This window comes from Hyla sarda, chromosome 2 (genome assembly GCF_029499605.1).
Source record: "Hyla sarda isolate aHylSar1 chromosome 2, aHylSar1.hap1, whole genome shotgun sequence".
In the NCBI taxonomy this organism is placed as follows: Eukaryota; Metazoa; Chordata; class Amphibia; order Anura; family Hylidae; genus Hyla; species Hyla sarda.
The window spans coordinates 336,922,913-336,939,663 of NC_079190.1; the positions used below are offsets into that span (position 1 = coordinate 336,922,913).

Consider the following 16,751-nt stretch of genomic DNA (forward strand, 5'->3'; position numbering starts at 1 on the left):
ACATTTTTGCACCAAAAAAAACACTTTGAGCTGTGTGACTTGAGCAAATACGCTGCTTGGGTGGCTTAGATGTCAAATGTCTCCCGTTGTTTCCAGGTTAGAATACTTCCATAATATGGTGCCATACAGCGGCATCATATGGCAATGTGCAGATTGTCTCTATACAGGCTCTGTATGCATGACTCATAAATGGGAAACACTAGGAAAAGAGAATAAAATAAGACTACAATATGCTTTGTTTATTTTATCTGCTTTTTTTTTAATGAGATGGCACTTTGGTTTTTGCAGCACTCTTAAGAGAATTCACCAAAAGTAATGGAAAACGTTGTGCAGAAGCTTTGTTTATTGCTGATACCGGTCTGGATAATTGGCAGGTTCTGGAGATTTTTCTGGCGAGCCTGCAGAAAGAAGCCACATTTGTTACCAGCAAAAAATGTCAACATGAGAAAGATGTCCACACCCAGTTATACCACCTAAAAAAAAATTTTTTTTGGGTGACAGCATTAGTTTTTTCATGAGCTATATACATAATTCCTCCCCCAATCAACACAGTCTATACAGCGGCGTTGTCTCCACCGAGGCATGTGACAAAGATTGTCAGCTGTATATCACAGCTGGCATTGCCATTTATGGAGCAGGCTCAGCTCTATTTCCTGTGACATACTTCTTCCTTATGATGTCCCTTTGTCTGTGCCAGAAGACAGACTTGTCAGGTCAACATCACAGCGGGTCATTTTTGCATGGGGCTTCTCTGGTCAGACCCGGGGGGGGGGGAGTAATGTGACAGGGGGACATGTGAAATGGGCAGTGGGCATAAATTGAGGGGATAGTTGTAAAATGGAGGATATTGGACATGAAAAGGCGAGATTTCACCATTTATTTATTATATTGCATCACATATCGAAATCGCAATATTTAGGCCCAAAATTGCAATCGCACATTTTCCCCATATTTTGCAGCCCCAATAGCAACCAAGCTTTAATTTTACCAGACTTCTTAAAGATAAATGGAGATGTGATCATGATCTGAGGAAGAGGGGAGCCCCCTCGAAACGCGTCATCCACACTTTTATTATTTTTATATTGAAGAAATAAAAAAGTTTTATATTCATCTGAGGTTTACTATTAGCCTTATTTCTCTGCATCTGATGACCACACGAGCAGCGCCAGGATTTCAAAGGTCTTTTTCTCTGCATTTGGATACTTTCTTCTGGACGAGCTTCCTGCTTGCTTCCTGGGACCCTCCGGCACAGCAGCTCTGTGGATTTCAGTGAGTACCCCAGTACGGGGTGATATACGCTTATTTTAATACTATCTGCTGAGCACCCACCTATATGACCTGTGTGTATCCCCCACATTATTTAGTTCCTCATATCTAAAGGGTATCAAGCAAGGCGCCGCTTTCAGTTTTTTCTTTCTCATTTTTGGTTTTAGGCAGATTGATCAATCTGGTATATTGGCCCTGATTTTACTAAGAGTTGAGTGTAGTTTTCTTTGTGGGTTTTAATTCCCTACAATTTTTATTTGCCACGGTATTTACTAAAGTTTTACCAACATTTTGCACTTTTCCCTACATTTTGCTCTGATCGGGTTTTTCCTCAGCTCAAATTCACCACATTTTCTGTGGAAACTTTAGCAAATTTTTTTTTTTTCTGAAAATGTCGGAGACACCCCATTTTTGGATACCACACCCACTTTCCCAGTGGCCACGCCCTCTTGAGTTCTCTCAGTAAAATGGAGAGCTAGTTGGGTTTTTTTCAGTTCCGTCGCACAACCCGACAAAACATGTCAGGTTTACAATAGTAAATCAGGGCTATTGAGTAGGTAGAAAAAGGGATTTACTAATTTACCTGTTTGTTTGTGTTACTGTCTTGTTGCATCACCCAACATCTGTAAAAATAAAATTGTCTTATTGTTCCTAAAGCATTTTTTCAGATGTATTGTGGACCATCCAGGTAGTCTTTAGAGAACTAAAAATGTCCACTAGTGTTCTTCCATTAGCATCATCTTCAGTGTTAATCTAGTAGTGGACACATGCACGGAGGGCTTTTCAGATTGTAGAGTCTTTTGCCATCACTCTTAGTTTAGTTTTATAAACTAACTTTGTCAGGATTACCAATGGTGCTCTTGGGGTAATCTTAATGGTACACTCACCAGTTTTAAATTTTCTCATTTTGTGGACAAGTCTTTAGCAATGCTTTTGTAGCTTTTCCCAGTCCTATGTTTCTCTATATACGTATATATATTTAACATTTTGATGTTTTACGTGACTATCCACATGAAAACAGTGATAATTAGTTGACTGATTTGTTTGACTAATGGAAAATAACAAAAAAATGTTTTAATTTATTTTGGACAAGAATACATACACTAACCTTAAGAAAACAAGTGGACAAGTCTCATTAACACAAAAACTTAGCAGTATAGTGTAAAAAAATGTAGCATATCCACATCCTCAGAGCTGAGGCTTTTTACTAGTTATTTTGCCTGTTGCAGAGAAGAGGCGTTCTGATGGTGTAGAGGTTCCTGGTAAACACAAGAAGGATCTACTAGTTTTGCCAAAGAAGGATACTTTTTCTCTTAACTTTTCCAAAAACTCAAAGGGTGGCCATCATTGCAAATAGGCTTTTCAGCATAATAGGACAAGACTTTTTCCTTAGTTGTATAAAGTCATCCCTGAAATCTTTCAAGATAATTTAGTATTTCTCACAGAAAAGGATTGCAGTAACACATGTTTTGCTATACATGCGTTTATTCCCTTTGTGTGTATTGGAACTAAACCAAAAAAAGGGAGGGAAAAAAAAGCTAATGCGACATAATGTCACAACAAACTCCAAAAATGGGCTGGACAAAGTTATTGGCACCCTTTCAAAATTGTGGAAAAATAATATTGTTTCAAGCATGTGATGCTCCTTTAAACTCCCCTGGGGGCAAGTAACAGGTGTGGGCAATATAATAATCACACCTGAAGGCAGATAAAAAGGAGAGAAGTTCACTTAGTCATTGTGTGTCTGTGTGTGCCACATTAAGCATGGACAACAGAAAGAGGAGAAGAGAACTGAGGACTTGAGAACCAAAATTGTGGAAAAATGTCAACAATCTCAAGGTTACAAGTCCATCTCCAGAGATCTAGATTTGCCTTTGTCCACAGTGTGCAACATTATCAAGAAGTTTACAACCGATGGCACTATAGCTAATCTCCCTGGGCATGGATGGAAGAGAAAAATTGATGGAAGGTGTCAACGCAGGACAGTCCAGATGGTGGATAAGCAGCCCCAAACAAATTCCAAAGACATTCAAGCTTTCCTGCAGGCTTAGGGAGCATCAATGTCAGAGCAAACTATACGTTGACATTTAAATGAAACGCTATGGCAGGAGACCCAGGAAGGACCCCACTGCTGACAGAGACATAAAAAAGCAAGACTACATTTTGCCAAAATGAACTTGAGTAAGCTAAAATCCTTCTGGGAAAACGTCTTGTGGACAGATGAGACCAAGATAGAGCTTTTTGGCAAAGCACATCATTCTACTGTTTACTGAAAACGGAATGAGGTCTACAAAGAAAAGAACACAGTACCTACGTTTTGGGGTTGCTTTGCTGCCTCTGGCACTGGGTGCCTTGAATGTGTGCAAGGCATCATGAAATCTGAGGATTACCAATGGATTTTGGGTCGCACTGTACAGCGCAGTGTCAGAAATCTGGGTTTGCGTCCGAGATCTTGGGTCTTCCAGCAGGACAATGACCCCAAACATACATCAAAAAGCACCCAGAAATGGATGGCAACAAAGCGCTGGAGAGTTCTGAAGTGGCCAGCAATGAGCCCATATCTAAATCCCATTGAACACCTGTGGAGAGATCTTAAAATTGCTGTTGAGAAAAGGCGCCCTTCCAATAAGAGAGACCTGGAGCAGTTTGCAAAGGAAGAGTGGTCCAACATTCCGGCTGAGAGGTATATGAAGCTTATTGATGGTTATAGGAAGCAACTGATGTTATTTTTTCCAAAGGGTATGCAACCAAATATTAAGTTAAGGGTGCCAATAATTTTGTCCAGCCCATGTTTGGAGTTTGTTGTGACATTATGTCCAATTTGCTTTTTTTCCCTCCTTTTTTGGTTTAGTTCCAATACACACAAAGGGAATAAACATGTGTATAGCAAAACATGTGTTACTGCAATCCTTTTCTGTGAGGAATACTTCTTTTTTTAGAAAAATTTAAGGGGGGCCAACATTTATGGCCATGACTGTACATAGGGGATGAGTGGAAGATGAATTCTGTCTCTCACAACCATTCCTCTGGACAAGAAACACACAGCTGCAAACACTGCCGAATGGTTGGAAGAGGTTGCTATTAAATTCAGTTATTTCAGTAAAAAAAAAATTTCCCTTGTGCAGGACAATGCTGCAAATATCCTGACTGCTCCGGACATCCTGGAGAAGCATGGATGGCCAGGTATCTGGCCACACTCACTGCAGCTGGTTATTAACCTCCTGAGCGGTAATCCCGAGCGTGACTCGGGGTTAATTTTCCCTGCCAGGATCGGTAACCCCGAGGCACGCTCGGGGTAGAATTGCAGAGTTCCCGGCCGGGCTGCACGATATATCGCAAAAGCAATGCGATATAGCGATGCGGCCCCCCGCGAAAACTTGCGATTATCTGCTCTGGTCGGCTCCCGTTGAGGGGGCCGGCCAGAGCAGGTAAAGAAAAATACTAAAAGTCAGTGTTTCCCTACCAGGGGGCCTCCAGCTGTTGCAAAACTACAACTCTCAGCATGCCCAAACAGCCAAAGGCTGTCCGGGCATGCTGGGAGTAGTAGTTTCACAACAGCTGGAGGCCCCCTGGTAGAAAAACACTGAGCTAAGTGTAAAAGGAAGAAGTAGTAAAATAAAAAAACCTTTTGCTCACCTAGTCCCGGTCCCTGCAGATGCCGTTCCCCTCCGTACGGTCCGGGGTGTCCTCTCTTCACTATTCATCTTCTAGGACCTTTCACTTTTCAGCCAATCACAGGCCGCAGTGGTGTAAAGCCTGTGATTGGCTGAAGGGGAAAGGGCTTGTTCTGCAGCAAATACACTAGGTTTGAAATCTGCCGGCAAACCCAGTGCATGCTGCTGCAGGACAAGGTGACAAGGGGGGGGATAGGAAGAATGTGACAAGGGGGGAATGTGACAGGGGGGGGAATGTGACAAGGGGGGAGGGGAATGTGACATGAAGGGGGGATGTGACATGAAGGGGGGATGTGACATGAAGGGGGGATGTGACAGGGGGGGAGGGGAATGTGACATGAAGGGGGGATGTGACAAGGGGGGGGGATGTGACATGAAGGGGGAAGAATGTGACAAGGAGGGGGGAGAATGTGACAAGGAGGGGGGAGAATGTGACTGGGGATGTGACAAGGAAGAGGGGAATGTGACAGGGGAGATGTGAAATGGGCGGAGGGAGATGTGAAATTCAATTAAAAAAAATTGTACCGCTTTTGGTACACATTTCCAGACAGAATCATACCGCCAGGGAGGTTAATGCTACATTGAAGAATCCAGGCATTGAAAAAGCTACCAGTGCTGCACGAGGACTAAACACTTTAGAAAAAGTGAACTAGCCATCAGCAAGTTGAAGGAGAGGCAGAAGCAGATAGATACATTGGAACATAAGATTTTTCGAGATGTCAGCACCAGATGGAACAGCATATATTATAAAACTGACATTCTCCTTGAACAAAGGTGGCCAGTAACTGCGACCCTGTTGGACCCAGTTACCCACAGGGGCGAATATTATGGGTACCTAAAGTCAGAACAATGGAGACTTTTTGAGAAATTTTCTACTGCGCTTAAGCCTTTTAAAAGCCAATAATTAGTGGCCGATAATATACATCTCCACAGGTCTCTAATGTTTTCGGCCTACTTCCAGTGCGGCCTCCACCTGGAGCTGTAGTTGCGGACTGCTACAGAGGATCATGAGTCGGCATTATGTCATTTATTTCGTTATCAATTAATTGAAGCCTGATTAATCGAAAATGGAAATCGCTGACGTAGCTTAATCGTTGGAGCCCTACAAATAAGACTTGGTTCACATATGTCCGGGGTCCAGCCTAAACTCGCCACAAATGATGACAAAAGTGCATCAGCTGGCATAAGTTGTTAAGGATCCAGTGTTCATTAATAGTGTATGTCAAGATGTATTCCCCTGTCCAGCATCCAACTTGACTCATCGGATGAATGTGACCTGTCCCATGCAAATGAATAGGATCAGTTCTACAATCAGTTTCCCTCAGGTGCTTTTTCTACAGTGCTGGAGGGAAATATCACCTGACGATACACATATGTGAAGTGGGGCCTTATTTGGTGTGACTACATCAAAGCCTTAGATATTGATGCATTCACAGGTATAACTGGCTCTTTGTAACCTGCACGAAATGAACCACTTCATAAAAGGTTTTGACTATGTGCATGAGCTGCTGTCAGCGAGGCTTTATACAAATCTGGTCTCCTTACCTTCTAAGCGCCTGGGATGCATATTGTCAAGTACTAGTAGCACCATGAACAAAGAGAGCGCCAACACAGTAAGACTGACCCCAAAAACCAAGAAGCTGTAGCTGCCTTGTGCTTGGATAACCTGCATTGGAGAAAATATACAGCATTTTAACTCTGTATGAATTAAATGATTGCATAAATGAACTCAATCTACAAAATATAGAGTGCTATAGAATTGTAAAATGAGTACAGATTATTTCCCTATGTATTCTCATCAAAGCAAAAAGACTGAGGCTGCCCTATGATTTGCAAATATGTTCCCGATAAAAAGCATTACATTGTCTTATAGCAGGACATTTTAGAAGACTACATAATAGTTCAGCACTTGTTACCTTGTCAGGTCTGAAGCAAATGCACAGTACAGTGTTCAGCTATCTTTGGAAGTGCCATAGAAAGTGAATGGGAGTAGAGGCCAAGCATGTACACTGTTGCTCCATTCACTTGGGGGACAAAGGACCTCCATTCTTAAATTGGTGAAGGTCCTAACAGTCAGTTAGACCCCCACCAGTCAGCTAGATATCTAGCCATTTGGCTTATGTTTTCTTTCTCCTCAACTTCTAGGCCCCATAACGTTTTTTTTTTGTTTTGTTTTTGTTTAGTTTTTTATGTTTATAGCTTATTTTTTGTGGAACAAGTTGTATTTTTTTTTTACTGTACATTTAGGAAAAGAATGACTGTGCTCAGTTACATGGATATAATATCTCATGTGTTTATTAAAAATAACAATATAAAAATACATAAAATATATAGCAGTCTGAAAAGCCACAGGGCCCTTGTGGCTGTCCTCTAGCCATATAAAAATAACAATTAAAACCTGAAATAATGATACTAATAATGGGAAATAGGTAAAAGATATCGTGCCGTGGGAACAGCTCCTCAAGTGTATAAAAAATATAAAAATCCAATATTAAAGTTAGTTGGGCATTGTGCCACTTGTAGTCCGTGCACATAAATGTTTTACATTTTCAGGTGATTATATATTCTGATGTCCTCACAAGATGAATAGCGCTAATTCCAGCAAGGAATTTGGTAATGCACTTTGCTCCGGCAATTGATAGTGATATTCAGCAAGTTAGAAATAATGTCACAGTATATACTGCAGCAGTGCTGTGCACCTCTCACCTATCCCACCGATCACGGGAGTGTGGATCGATGCGGTGCGATCCTGCAGCCCCTGGAGTTGACAGCGCAACTCCGATGTCACGGGCTGTGTAAGTTGTTTCTTGCTGGCACTGATCTTCTGCAGCAGCGTGCAGGTACTGTCAGCTTTATGATCTTGGTGACGTGTGGACCTCTGCTCTGTGGCAGGTGTATGTAGCCCCGGCATCCTCGTGTCTTTGAGTGCGAGGGGTGCTTGATTGACAGGGCAATATCTGTCCAAGACACCTGTAGCAGTATGCTGGGCAGCAGCAGACCTCACTGGGCAATGATGAAATACAATTAATATTCAGGCTGGACTAGTTTCAGGATCGCCATAGATCCTTTCTTCAGCAGCTATAGTAATGAAAAAAATAAAATAAAAATAGCTGCTGAAGAAAGGATCTATGGCGATCCTGAAACTGGTCCAGCCTGAATATTAATCGTATTTCATCTCCATAGTTAATAGAGCGGAATCCTGCAAGTATGAAACAACATTTCCCACTAGTGAAAACCTGATACTCTTAGTAAATGAGGCCCATTGTCTCGGGCCACACAGCAAGCTGAGAAAGGTCCGAGGCAACACTCATTTTGTAGGCTGCAGAAAATGAAATTCTGGGCAAAGAGACAAATATACCAGCCACCAAACATATGTAAGCGAAATATATTAGTAACTAGACTTACTGTGCTGCCCCTGTGTCAAATTCAAAGAACCAAAAGTCCTAGAATACCATATTTCCAAATATACAAGCATTTCTGAAATGTACTACTTGATATATACTAATCCACCTTGTCCATCCACCGAGATGGTCACACATGCTCAGGTCAACTACATATAACTTGTTTGTCTCTACTATGTATACAACCAATGGATATTGTGGGAAAGTATGTGCTCTGTTGCACTGCACCAACAGGGGCACCGTTTATTGAGAAAACCAGGAAGTGATAAGATCCATGTGGGGGAAGGGGAGGGATGTAGGTCATTTTACCTTAAAATAGGCACATTTGTATTCCTGTACATATATGTATATGGTTCACATATGATTTTACAAACTTTGCTTTGTGAGAAACCCTCTCTAAGCATTCATACAGACTTCTTTTTTTTCCTTTTAAGATGAACCAAAGAGCATTCCAAAATCAAAGATTTTCATTGTTCCTTCTGCTCCTCATTGTTCCTCATTTTGTTTAAGAAGAAAAAGAATTAAGAGTTGACTACTGCGAAAAATTCCCCACCAACATAATATGGTCTTACCGTTCCTACTAGAATCTGAAGAACCATCTCTCCCATCCCAGCAGCAGTGACAAGAATTGTTGTAGCACATCCTGAGAACATAAAGAGAAGTCAATAGATAATATAAAAAAATATATATATATTATAATAATGTAATTTAATGTAATGGAGAGGTTTTATCATATTGATGTGCCACAACTGGAAAGTACTTACCAAAAAATATTATAAAAAATTGAAAAAAAATGCATAAAAACAAATGTTTAGTGCCCTATATTAATGCATTTTTTTCTGTACATTCTGTTACATACACCCAAAAAACCTTACAGAAAAAGCTCTATTGAAGAATGTGAGGAAAAAATGCCAGAAAAAAAGTGCACATTTTTTTTTTTTTACTTTTAACCTATACAGGACTGCCACTATCCCAAAAATGAATATACTATAAAACAGAAAGAGGCAGCGCATCCCATGGGATGGTATTGCTGTATTCTAAGTGTGTTCATGTAGGAACAAAAACTAGCAAAACTGCTCATCTTTGGAAAGAATAGGAAGTTATACTCACCTGTCCCCACCGCTCCGGACCGTCACCGCTGCCATGGATGTCGCCCTCCATCGGTGTTGCCGCGTCCCCAGGGTGTCCCCGACACTCTGGACGTTTCTACTTCCTCCGGATCCGCGCTCTCCGTGATGACGACGAAGGAGAGCGCCGGCGATGCAGGGGATCCCAAAGAGGATGCTCCGGAGCCCCGAGGACAGGTAAGAGACCATCACCGGAGCACACGGGGCACCGTAAACGGCTATCTGGCGGCAGCTGAAGCAGTCTGTGCTGCCGGATAGCCGTTTATGCGATGGCCCCGACATACAAAAGCATCGTATGTTGATGCTGCCTTCAACATGCGACGGCCTCTGAGAGGCCATCGCATGTTGAAATTATCATATGTCGGGGCCATCGTAGGTCGGGGGGGTCACTGTACTGTGTCCGTAGGTATCCAAGGAAGTGGTGCCGCTTTTCCGGGGTCGGTGTGGAGAGATTACAGGCCGATGGTTATAATGGAAAAAGATGCAGGGGAAAAAAAAATGAATTATAGCGCAATCCACTCAGATGTTGGTTTAAATAATAATCTTCTTTATTAAAGCCAAATCACAGTGCTTTTCTAGGCTTACACATGCCTCTTCCTCAGGTGAAAACTGGCTTACATACATGCAGAGTAAAAGTGTCTGTTTAAAAGGATTTTCTTTGCGCCAAAAATTGCGAGGCCCCACCCCCTGGGAGCGGTGCTACGAACCTTAAATCAGTATAATGTTAGATGACTAAACACACATTTAAAATAAAATAGCATAATGAAGTCCAATGGTTTTGGCATACAGATAGAACAGTTAAAAAACAGGTTTTATTAGTGACTATAACCACATGTTTTTTTTTTTCCCTTGTAATGCCCTCCTGTGTTGAGGAGCCAGTCCTGTTAATTTGCTGGGTACCAGCATGAGAAGTGCTAACTGGCGCTCCTGCGTATGCGCCAACTGAGAAAAATACTAATGATGACAATTCTTGCGTTACGGTGATCAGAACTGGAACAGACATGCTGGGCGCTAGTGCACAGGCACCAGCTGCGCAAGATACTAGTGATGACAGTTTAGATGTTGCAGGGATGGTGTGAGCCTTTGGAGAAGCCATAGCTTGCACTGTGGGTGGGGTAGGGGTGGGGGGGTAAAGGTGTGGGCCAACCTGCAACAGTTTGTATAATGAATGAACTGAAAATATATACAGTGACCCCCCCAACCTACGATGGCCCCGACATACGATAATTTCAACATACGATGGCCTCTCAGAGACCATCGCATGTTGAAGGCAGCATCAGCATACGATGCTTTTGTATGTCGGGGCCATCGCATAAACTTCTATCCGGCAGCGCAGACTGCTTCAGCTGCCCCGGATAGCCGTTTAAGGTGCCCCGTGTGCTCTGGTGATGGTCACTCACATGTCCCCGGCGCTCCGGACCTTTCTCTTCAGGATCCCCTGCATCGCCGTCGCTCTCCCTCGTCGTCATCACGTTGCTGCGCACGCCGTCCTGTCATCCCATAGGAGCGGTGTGTGCAGCGATGTGATGACTGCGATGAAGAGCGACGATCCCAGGCAACAGAGACAGTCCGGAGCGGCGGGGACACCCCGGGGACGTGGCGACAGTGATGGAGGGCGACATCCAGGGCAGCGGTGGCAGTTCGGAGCAGCGGAGACAGGTGATTATAACTTCCTATTCTTTTCATTGCACGGATCCCTCAACATACGATGGTTTCAACTAACGATGGTTCATTTGGAACGAATTACCATCGTATGTTGAGGGACCACTGTATATAAAAATATTTATAAATAAAATAATTTAAAAAAATTATTAATAAATGATCTCCTTATTTGGTGTATGTGTCATATTTTTTGAAATAGTGATTATGAGGAACCTGGTTAGTAGAGGATTTTAGTATGTATACATATGTATAAACGGTAGATGAAAATGGAAGAAAATGTTGGACGGTGGTGCATCACCGGACTACGTCCATACATTCGTTGAGGCCATGCATTCCTTTGCATGGCGTGAGATGCTGTGGAACATAAAGCCCTTTTGGACGTTGGACCGATGTTTGTTCATCCTTGATTTCAGTTGTTGTATGGTCCGCCCGACATATTGTAACTATGTAAATTTTGTAAATATTTTTAAAAAATGGACTGTTCGACATATTGTAACTTGCATTCACATTCCAATAGGTAGATGACGTGTTGTAGAACAGTCGATTTTTTTTGTTCTACAACCCACAGCATCTCACGCCATGCCAAGGAATCTCACAATAATAACTTTTCTGCATAGAAAGCATCCCGGTTGAAACACACAACAGATTTGAAAAACTACAACACAGGGAGTCATATCGGATCTACAAACTGAATACGATGTCACCTGCTGGCCTCAACGAATGTATGGACGTAGTCCGGTGATGCACCACCGTCCAACATTTTCTTCCATTTTCATCTACCGTTTATGCTTGTGTATACATACCAAAATCCTCTACTAACCCAGTTCCTCAAAATCACTATTTAAAAAAAACAAAGAATGGGTAGATAAAGATGGGGAATTATGTAGAGCGCTCCTGCTGTCAAAAGACGGACTCAAAACACCACGGTTGCACAATTTATTGAAATGTTTTTAAAGGACAACACGTTTCGGTGCTCACGTGCGCCTTCATCAGGTCCGGCAAGAGGATAATAACAATGCGTCCTGAGGTGCTGGCTGTGCTTGAGTGGCTGTCCACACTGCATCCACTAATCTCTAACCACACCATCAGTGTTGGGCTTACACTGTTATACCAAAAAAACGAGAGACCAGTGTATGGAGGGTTAATTTCCAAAATGATTTCTTATAGACCATCAAAAGATGGCCCAATAGAGTACCCATTCTTCCCATACACCATCTATTATAATAAAAGTGCAATCTTTATTGATAGTTGCGCACAACGGGTTAATTTAAAATCACAGGTGCCACATAGATCTTCCTTATCTGTATGCATGTGTGTGCTGACCATCTGGTTCAGCCTAATATTTTGAGTTCTCAGCTCTGGAAGGCCAGCAGTGCTAGTGGAGTACTAGTGGCTACACAATTTTAAAACCTTTTACATTGCCCCCCTGGACATGTTTTGCCGCAATGCGGCTTTATCAAGAGGTAAGTGGGCAATGGCTGAAAAAAAGCTGGTCCTGGGGTTTATAAAAACTCCCACAGTGAGGTCACAGGAAAGGGAAAACCTTAACTTTTAGCTACAAGCCAATCACTAGTTCTTTTAAAAGATGGACATTATTACAAAACAATAAGCAAATGACTCCTCCTCCTGTATCAGGGGTCAATCCAATCCTCCATTCTATACCCTCCAATCAGAGTCTCAATTCAACTGATTGATGTAGGTGTCATCCACTCTCTTTGGACCCCGTCTCTGATGACGTGCTGCGCTGTCTTCATCTGCGCAGACCGATAGTCAAATTTTCAGATCTTATTTCTAGGTACGCACCGCGTACTTCCGGTTTCCCTTCCCGTCCTGCGCAGTCTGGATGCGCGAGCTGTTGGAAAGACTCCACTTACACAGTACGCTATGACGCATGTGCCGACAGTTCTTCCACTCGGCTGCGCGTCTTGAGATGCGCACGGACTTAACTTCTAAGTAATGTGAGTACCTATATCATCTACGTGGGATCCATCCATTCTGGGCCACACGGCCTCAACTCATCCATTACAAATCTGGACTTAGTATCCCCGGATCACAATATCTTCAATATCCTAATTGCATCCCAATTGCATGTGGATGTAATTCCACTTATCAAGAAGAGGATTCAATCTATTATTGTTATTAAAACATATATAGAACCAATATGTGTGTGGTGTTCTTATTCTGAAGAGACCCTTATTGTCTTATTTGTTTTGACCCTTATAAGTCCCCCACACTATTTCCTTTATTTATTCATTGTGAAAAATACGTATATGAATAATTCAATTTCTCTGTTAATTAAACAAGGTGGATAGTAATTATAATTGTTCTTCCCTTATTTTATTTGTATGGCATCTTACTGGAAATAGATCACCAGTTCAGGTAAGTGAAAAGGGGGGGGGGGGAGGGGATGGGAGGAGGAAAAGAACAATAAGGGAGAAAGGGAAGGGAAAGAAAAAAAAAAAAGGGAGAAAGGGATAAAGAAAGAAGTGCGGAGAGGAAAATGTAAAAAATAAATAAAAAGGCAAGGGGAAAAAGGAGGGGAGGGGGTGGGCGGTTTATAACAGAAAAGACCTGGAGGTGTACTATCCAGGTGAGTTAATTTCATGTACCACCACATACATTGTCCTACTGATACTAAGGAGGAACATCATTGGCACTTTTTGTTTCTCAACTTGCCATCTTGATCTTTTGATGTCAAGGAGGAATGTATGCTCCCTATCTCCCACATCGTCCATCATTTTCATTAATGCGTACATTAGCCAAAAATAAATATATAGGTGACCCCATTTTTTCAACGGCACATGCTATAAATAATAATAATTTGAATCCAAAATCCTCATAATCAGATTAGAATAGTGATAATGATGGCAGGTTTTAGATAAATGCACTAAATGTGAATCCTTCATTAAGGCCCTGTGGAGACATGGATCCCAATCTATGGATCCATTTGGCCTCTTCCCGTAGCAGTTTCTTGTTGAGATTGCCTCGTTGAGGTCCAAGTCTCGGTTTTGCTATTCCATGGAAACGAAGGCTGGACCAATTCCCTCTATGACAGTCATTGAAATGCCTGGCCAGGGGGGTATCTGCCCTCGTCCGAATTGTACTGACGTGTTGTGAAATACGCCTCCTTAATTGTTGGACCGTTTTGCCGACATAAATTTTCGGACAGTCACATAATGCCACATAGATCCCTCCCGTGGTTTGGCAATTTATAAATTCTCTTATGAGGTAGACGCGACCATTCACCGGATTGGAAAACTCTTTGGTCTTTGGAACTAAACTACAAAAAGTACAATTGCCACATGGATATGAGCCAACCATTGAGGATCTAAGCCATGTGTACCCGCTTCTTCAGAGTAAAAACTCTTGACAAGATGCTCTCGAACATTAGTTCCTCGTCTATAAGTGACGGATGGATAGGGGGTGATGACATCCTTCAAATCGGCATCTGCCAACAAAATTGGCCAGTATTTCCTCAATATACTGGTTACTTGTCGATTATTTTTGTCGAAAGTCTCTATACACCTTACCACCTTCTTCTCATCTGTGGTTTTAGATTTATTGGACAACAGTTCACTCCTCGGGGTATCCCTAGCCCTCGCAAATTCCCTATGTAGGACCTTTTTTGGATAGCCCCTGGCTATAAATCTCGAGTATAAAACTTTACTTTCTTCCAGGAACGCTTCATTTGAGGAGCAATTCCTCTTTGCCCTCAAATATTGTCCAATGGGAATTCCTCTTTTTAGAGGGGCAGGATGATAACTTTCCCATTGGAGGAAGCTATTCGTGGATGTTGTCTTCCAAAATATTTTGGTTTGGACGCTGCCACTCGAGTCCAGAGAGATCTGCAAATCTAGAAAAGTGAGAGTGGTGGGGTGAATCTCGTGCGTGAAGTGCATACCAATTTGATTAGAATTAAGTGCTGAAACAAATTTTTGAAAGTGTGCCTTTGTGCCATCTCAAAACAATAGAACATAGTCAATAAATCTACCCCAAAATTAAATGTGACTGGAGAATTCATGAAAGGTGTCTGAGAATACTAAAGTGTCTTCCCACCACCCTAAAAAAAGATTAGCAAAATTTGGTGCACATGCCGTGCCCATAGCGGTGCCCTTTAATTGTAAATAAAATTGTCCATTAAATGTGAAATAATTATGTGTTAATAAAAAATGAAGTAGTGATAAGACAAACTCATTGTCTCGTGTGCTGTGTTCCCCGAGTGCTCAAATAATATCCAACAGCCTCCAGACCCAAATTGTGTTCAATATTTGTATATAAAGCTTCAACATCTAGGCTTGCGATAAAAGTCTGGGGCGGAAAATAAATCTCCTGGAGTCGAGTGACCGCGTCCCCTGTATCCTTTGTATAGGAGGGCAGAGATACCACAAAAGGAGCCAAAATCTGGTCCACGTACCTGCTGATGCCTTCAGTAAAATTCTCATTTCCCGACACTATTGGGCGTCCGGGAATAGGAGTCCTCTGTTTGTGAATCTTTGGTAAGGTGTATTGGGTTGCCAGGACAGGTTTGGGATTAAACATTACCCGAAATTTGTCTTCTGTAATCAAAGAATTGGCCTTCGCCTCCATCAATAGTTTTTAGTTCTGCCACATATTTGTCTGTTGGATTTGTATCCAACTTCTTGTACGTGTCTAAATCCTGCACAAGTCTCAGAACCATCTCTTTATATTCTTTTTTGATCCATAATTACGATATTTCCTCCTTTATCGGAGGCTTTTACCGTTATTTATTTATTACTCTTTTTTAGCCATTGCCCGCTTACCTCTTGATAAAGCCGCATTGCGGCGAAACATGTCGAGGGGGGCAGTGTAAAAGGTTTTAAAATTGTGTAGCCACTAGTACTCCTGATCAGCATCTGGATTGCACTGCAGGCCTTCCAGAGCTGAGAACTCAAAATATTAGGCTGAACCAGATGGTCAGCACACACATGCATACAGATAAGGAAGATCTATGTGGCACCTGTGATTTTAAATTAACCCTTCGTGCGCAACTATCAATAAAGATTGCACTTTTATTATAATAGATGGTGTTTGGGAAGAATGGGCACTTTATTGGGCCATCTTTTGATGGTCTATAGGAAATAATTTTGGGCTTACACTGTTGCATCCCCTCAGCAGGTCAGTACAGCATATCAGGTGAGAGGGTGGGTCTCCTCCCCCCTTTTTTCCCCACAACAGCATACGAGAGAGCAAGATATATAGCGCTGCAGGGTGGGGGGGGGGGCAGACATATAGCCAATATATCTAGCCCCCCAGCAGCGCATTAGATATGACCCTCGCTGGCTCATTAATAAATATGTACCCCCCCCGCCGGCGCATTAAATATATACACACCCCCTCCGGCGCATTAAATATATACCCCCCGCAGCGCATGTATATGTGCCCTCGCAGCGCTTCTATATACATACCTATGCCACTGCAGCGCTATATGTGAAAAGCATTCTAGCAGCAGCATCGGCCGCCCGATGCTGCTGATAGAAATACTTTTCATACATAATGCTGCAGCGTCATATGTATATAAAAGCGCTGTGGGGGGGGGCAGATAACGCTATATGTCTGCACCCCCAGTGCTTCTATATACATATACCCCTGCCGACATATGA

General features: G+C 42.3%; 1 protein-coding gene across 1 annotated transcript in view; it reads right to left on the reverse strand.

The window, feature by feature from the left end:
• Nucleotides 1–205: 205 nt before the first annotated feature.
• Nucleotides 206–16,751, reverse strand: part of MFSD4A (major facilitator superfamily domain containing 4A) — a 99,772-nt gene continuing 83,226 nt past the window's right edge. The window contains exons 8-10 of the mRNA XM_056560713.1: nucleotides 8,914–8,984; nucleotides 6,486–6,606; nucleotides 206–398 (exon numbers count right to left, since the gene is read on the reverse strand). Coding sequence (XP_056416688.1) covers nucleotides 343–398; nucleotides 6,486–6,606; nucleotides 8,914–8,984 — 248 coding nt within the window. The 3' untranslated portion in view covers nucleotides 206–342. The remainder of the gene's footprint in view (nucleotides 399–6,485; nucleotides 6,607–8,913; nucleotides 8,985–16,751) is intronic.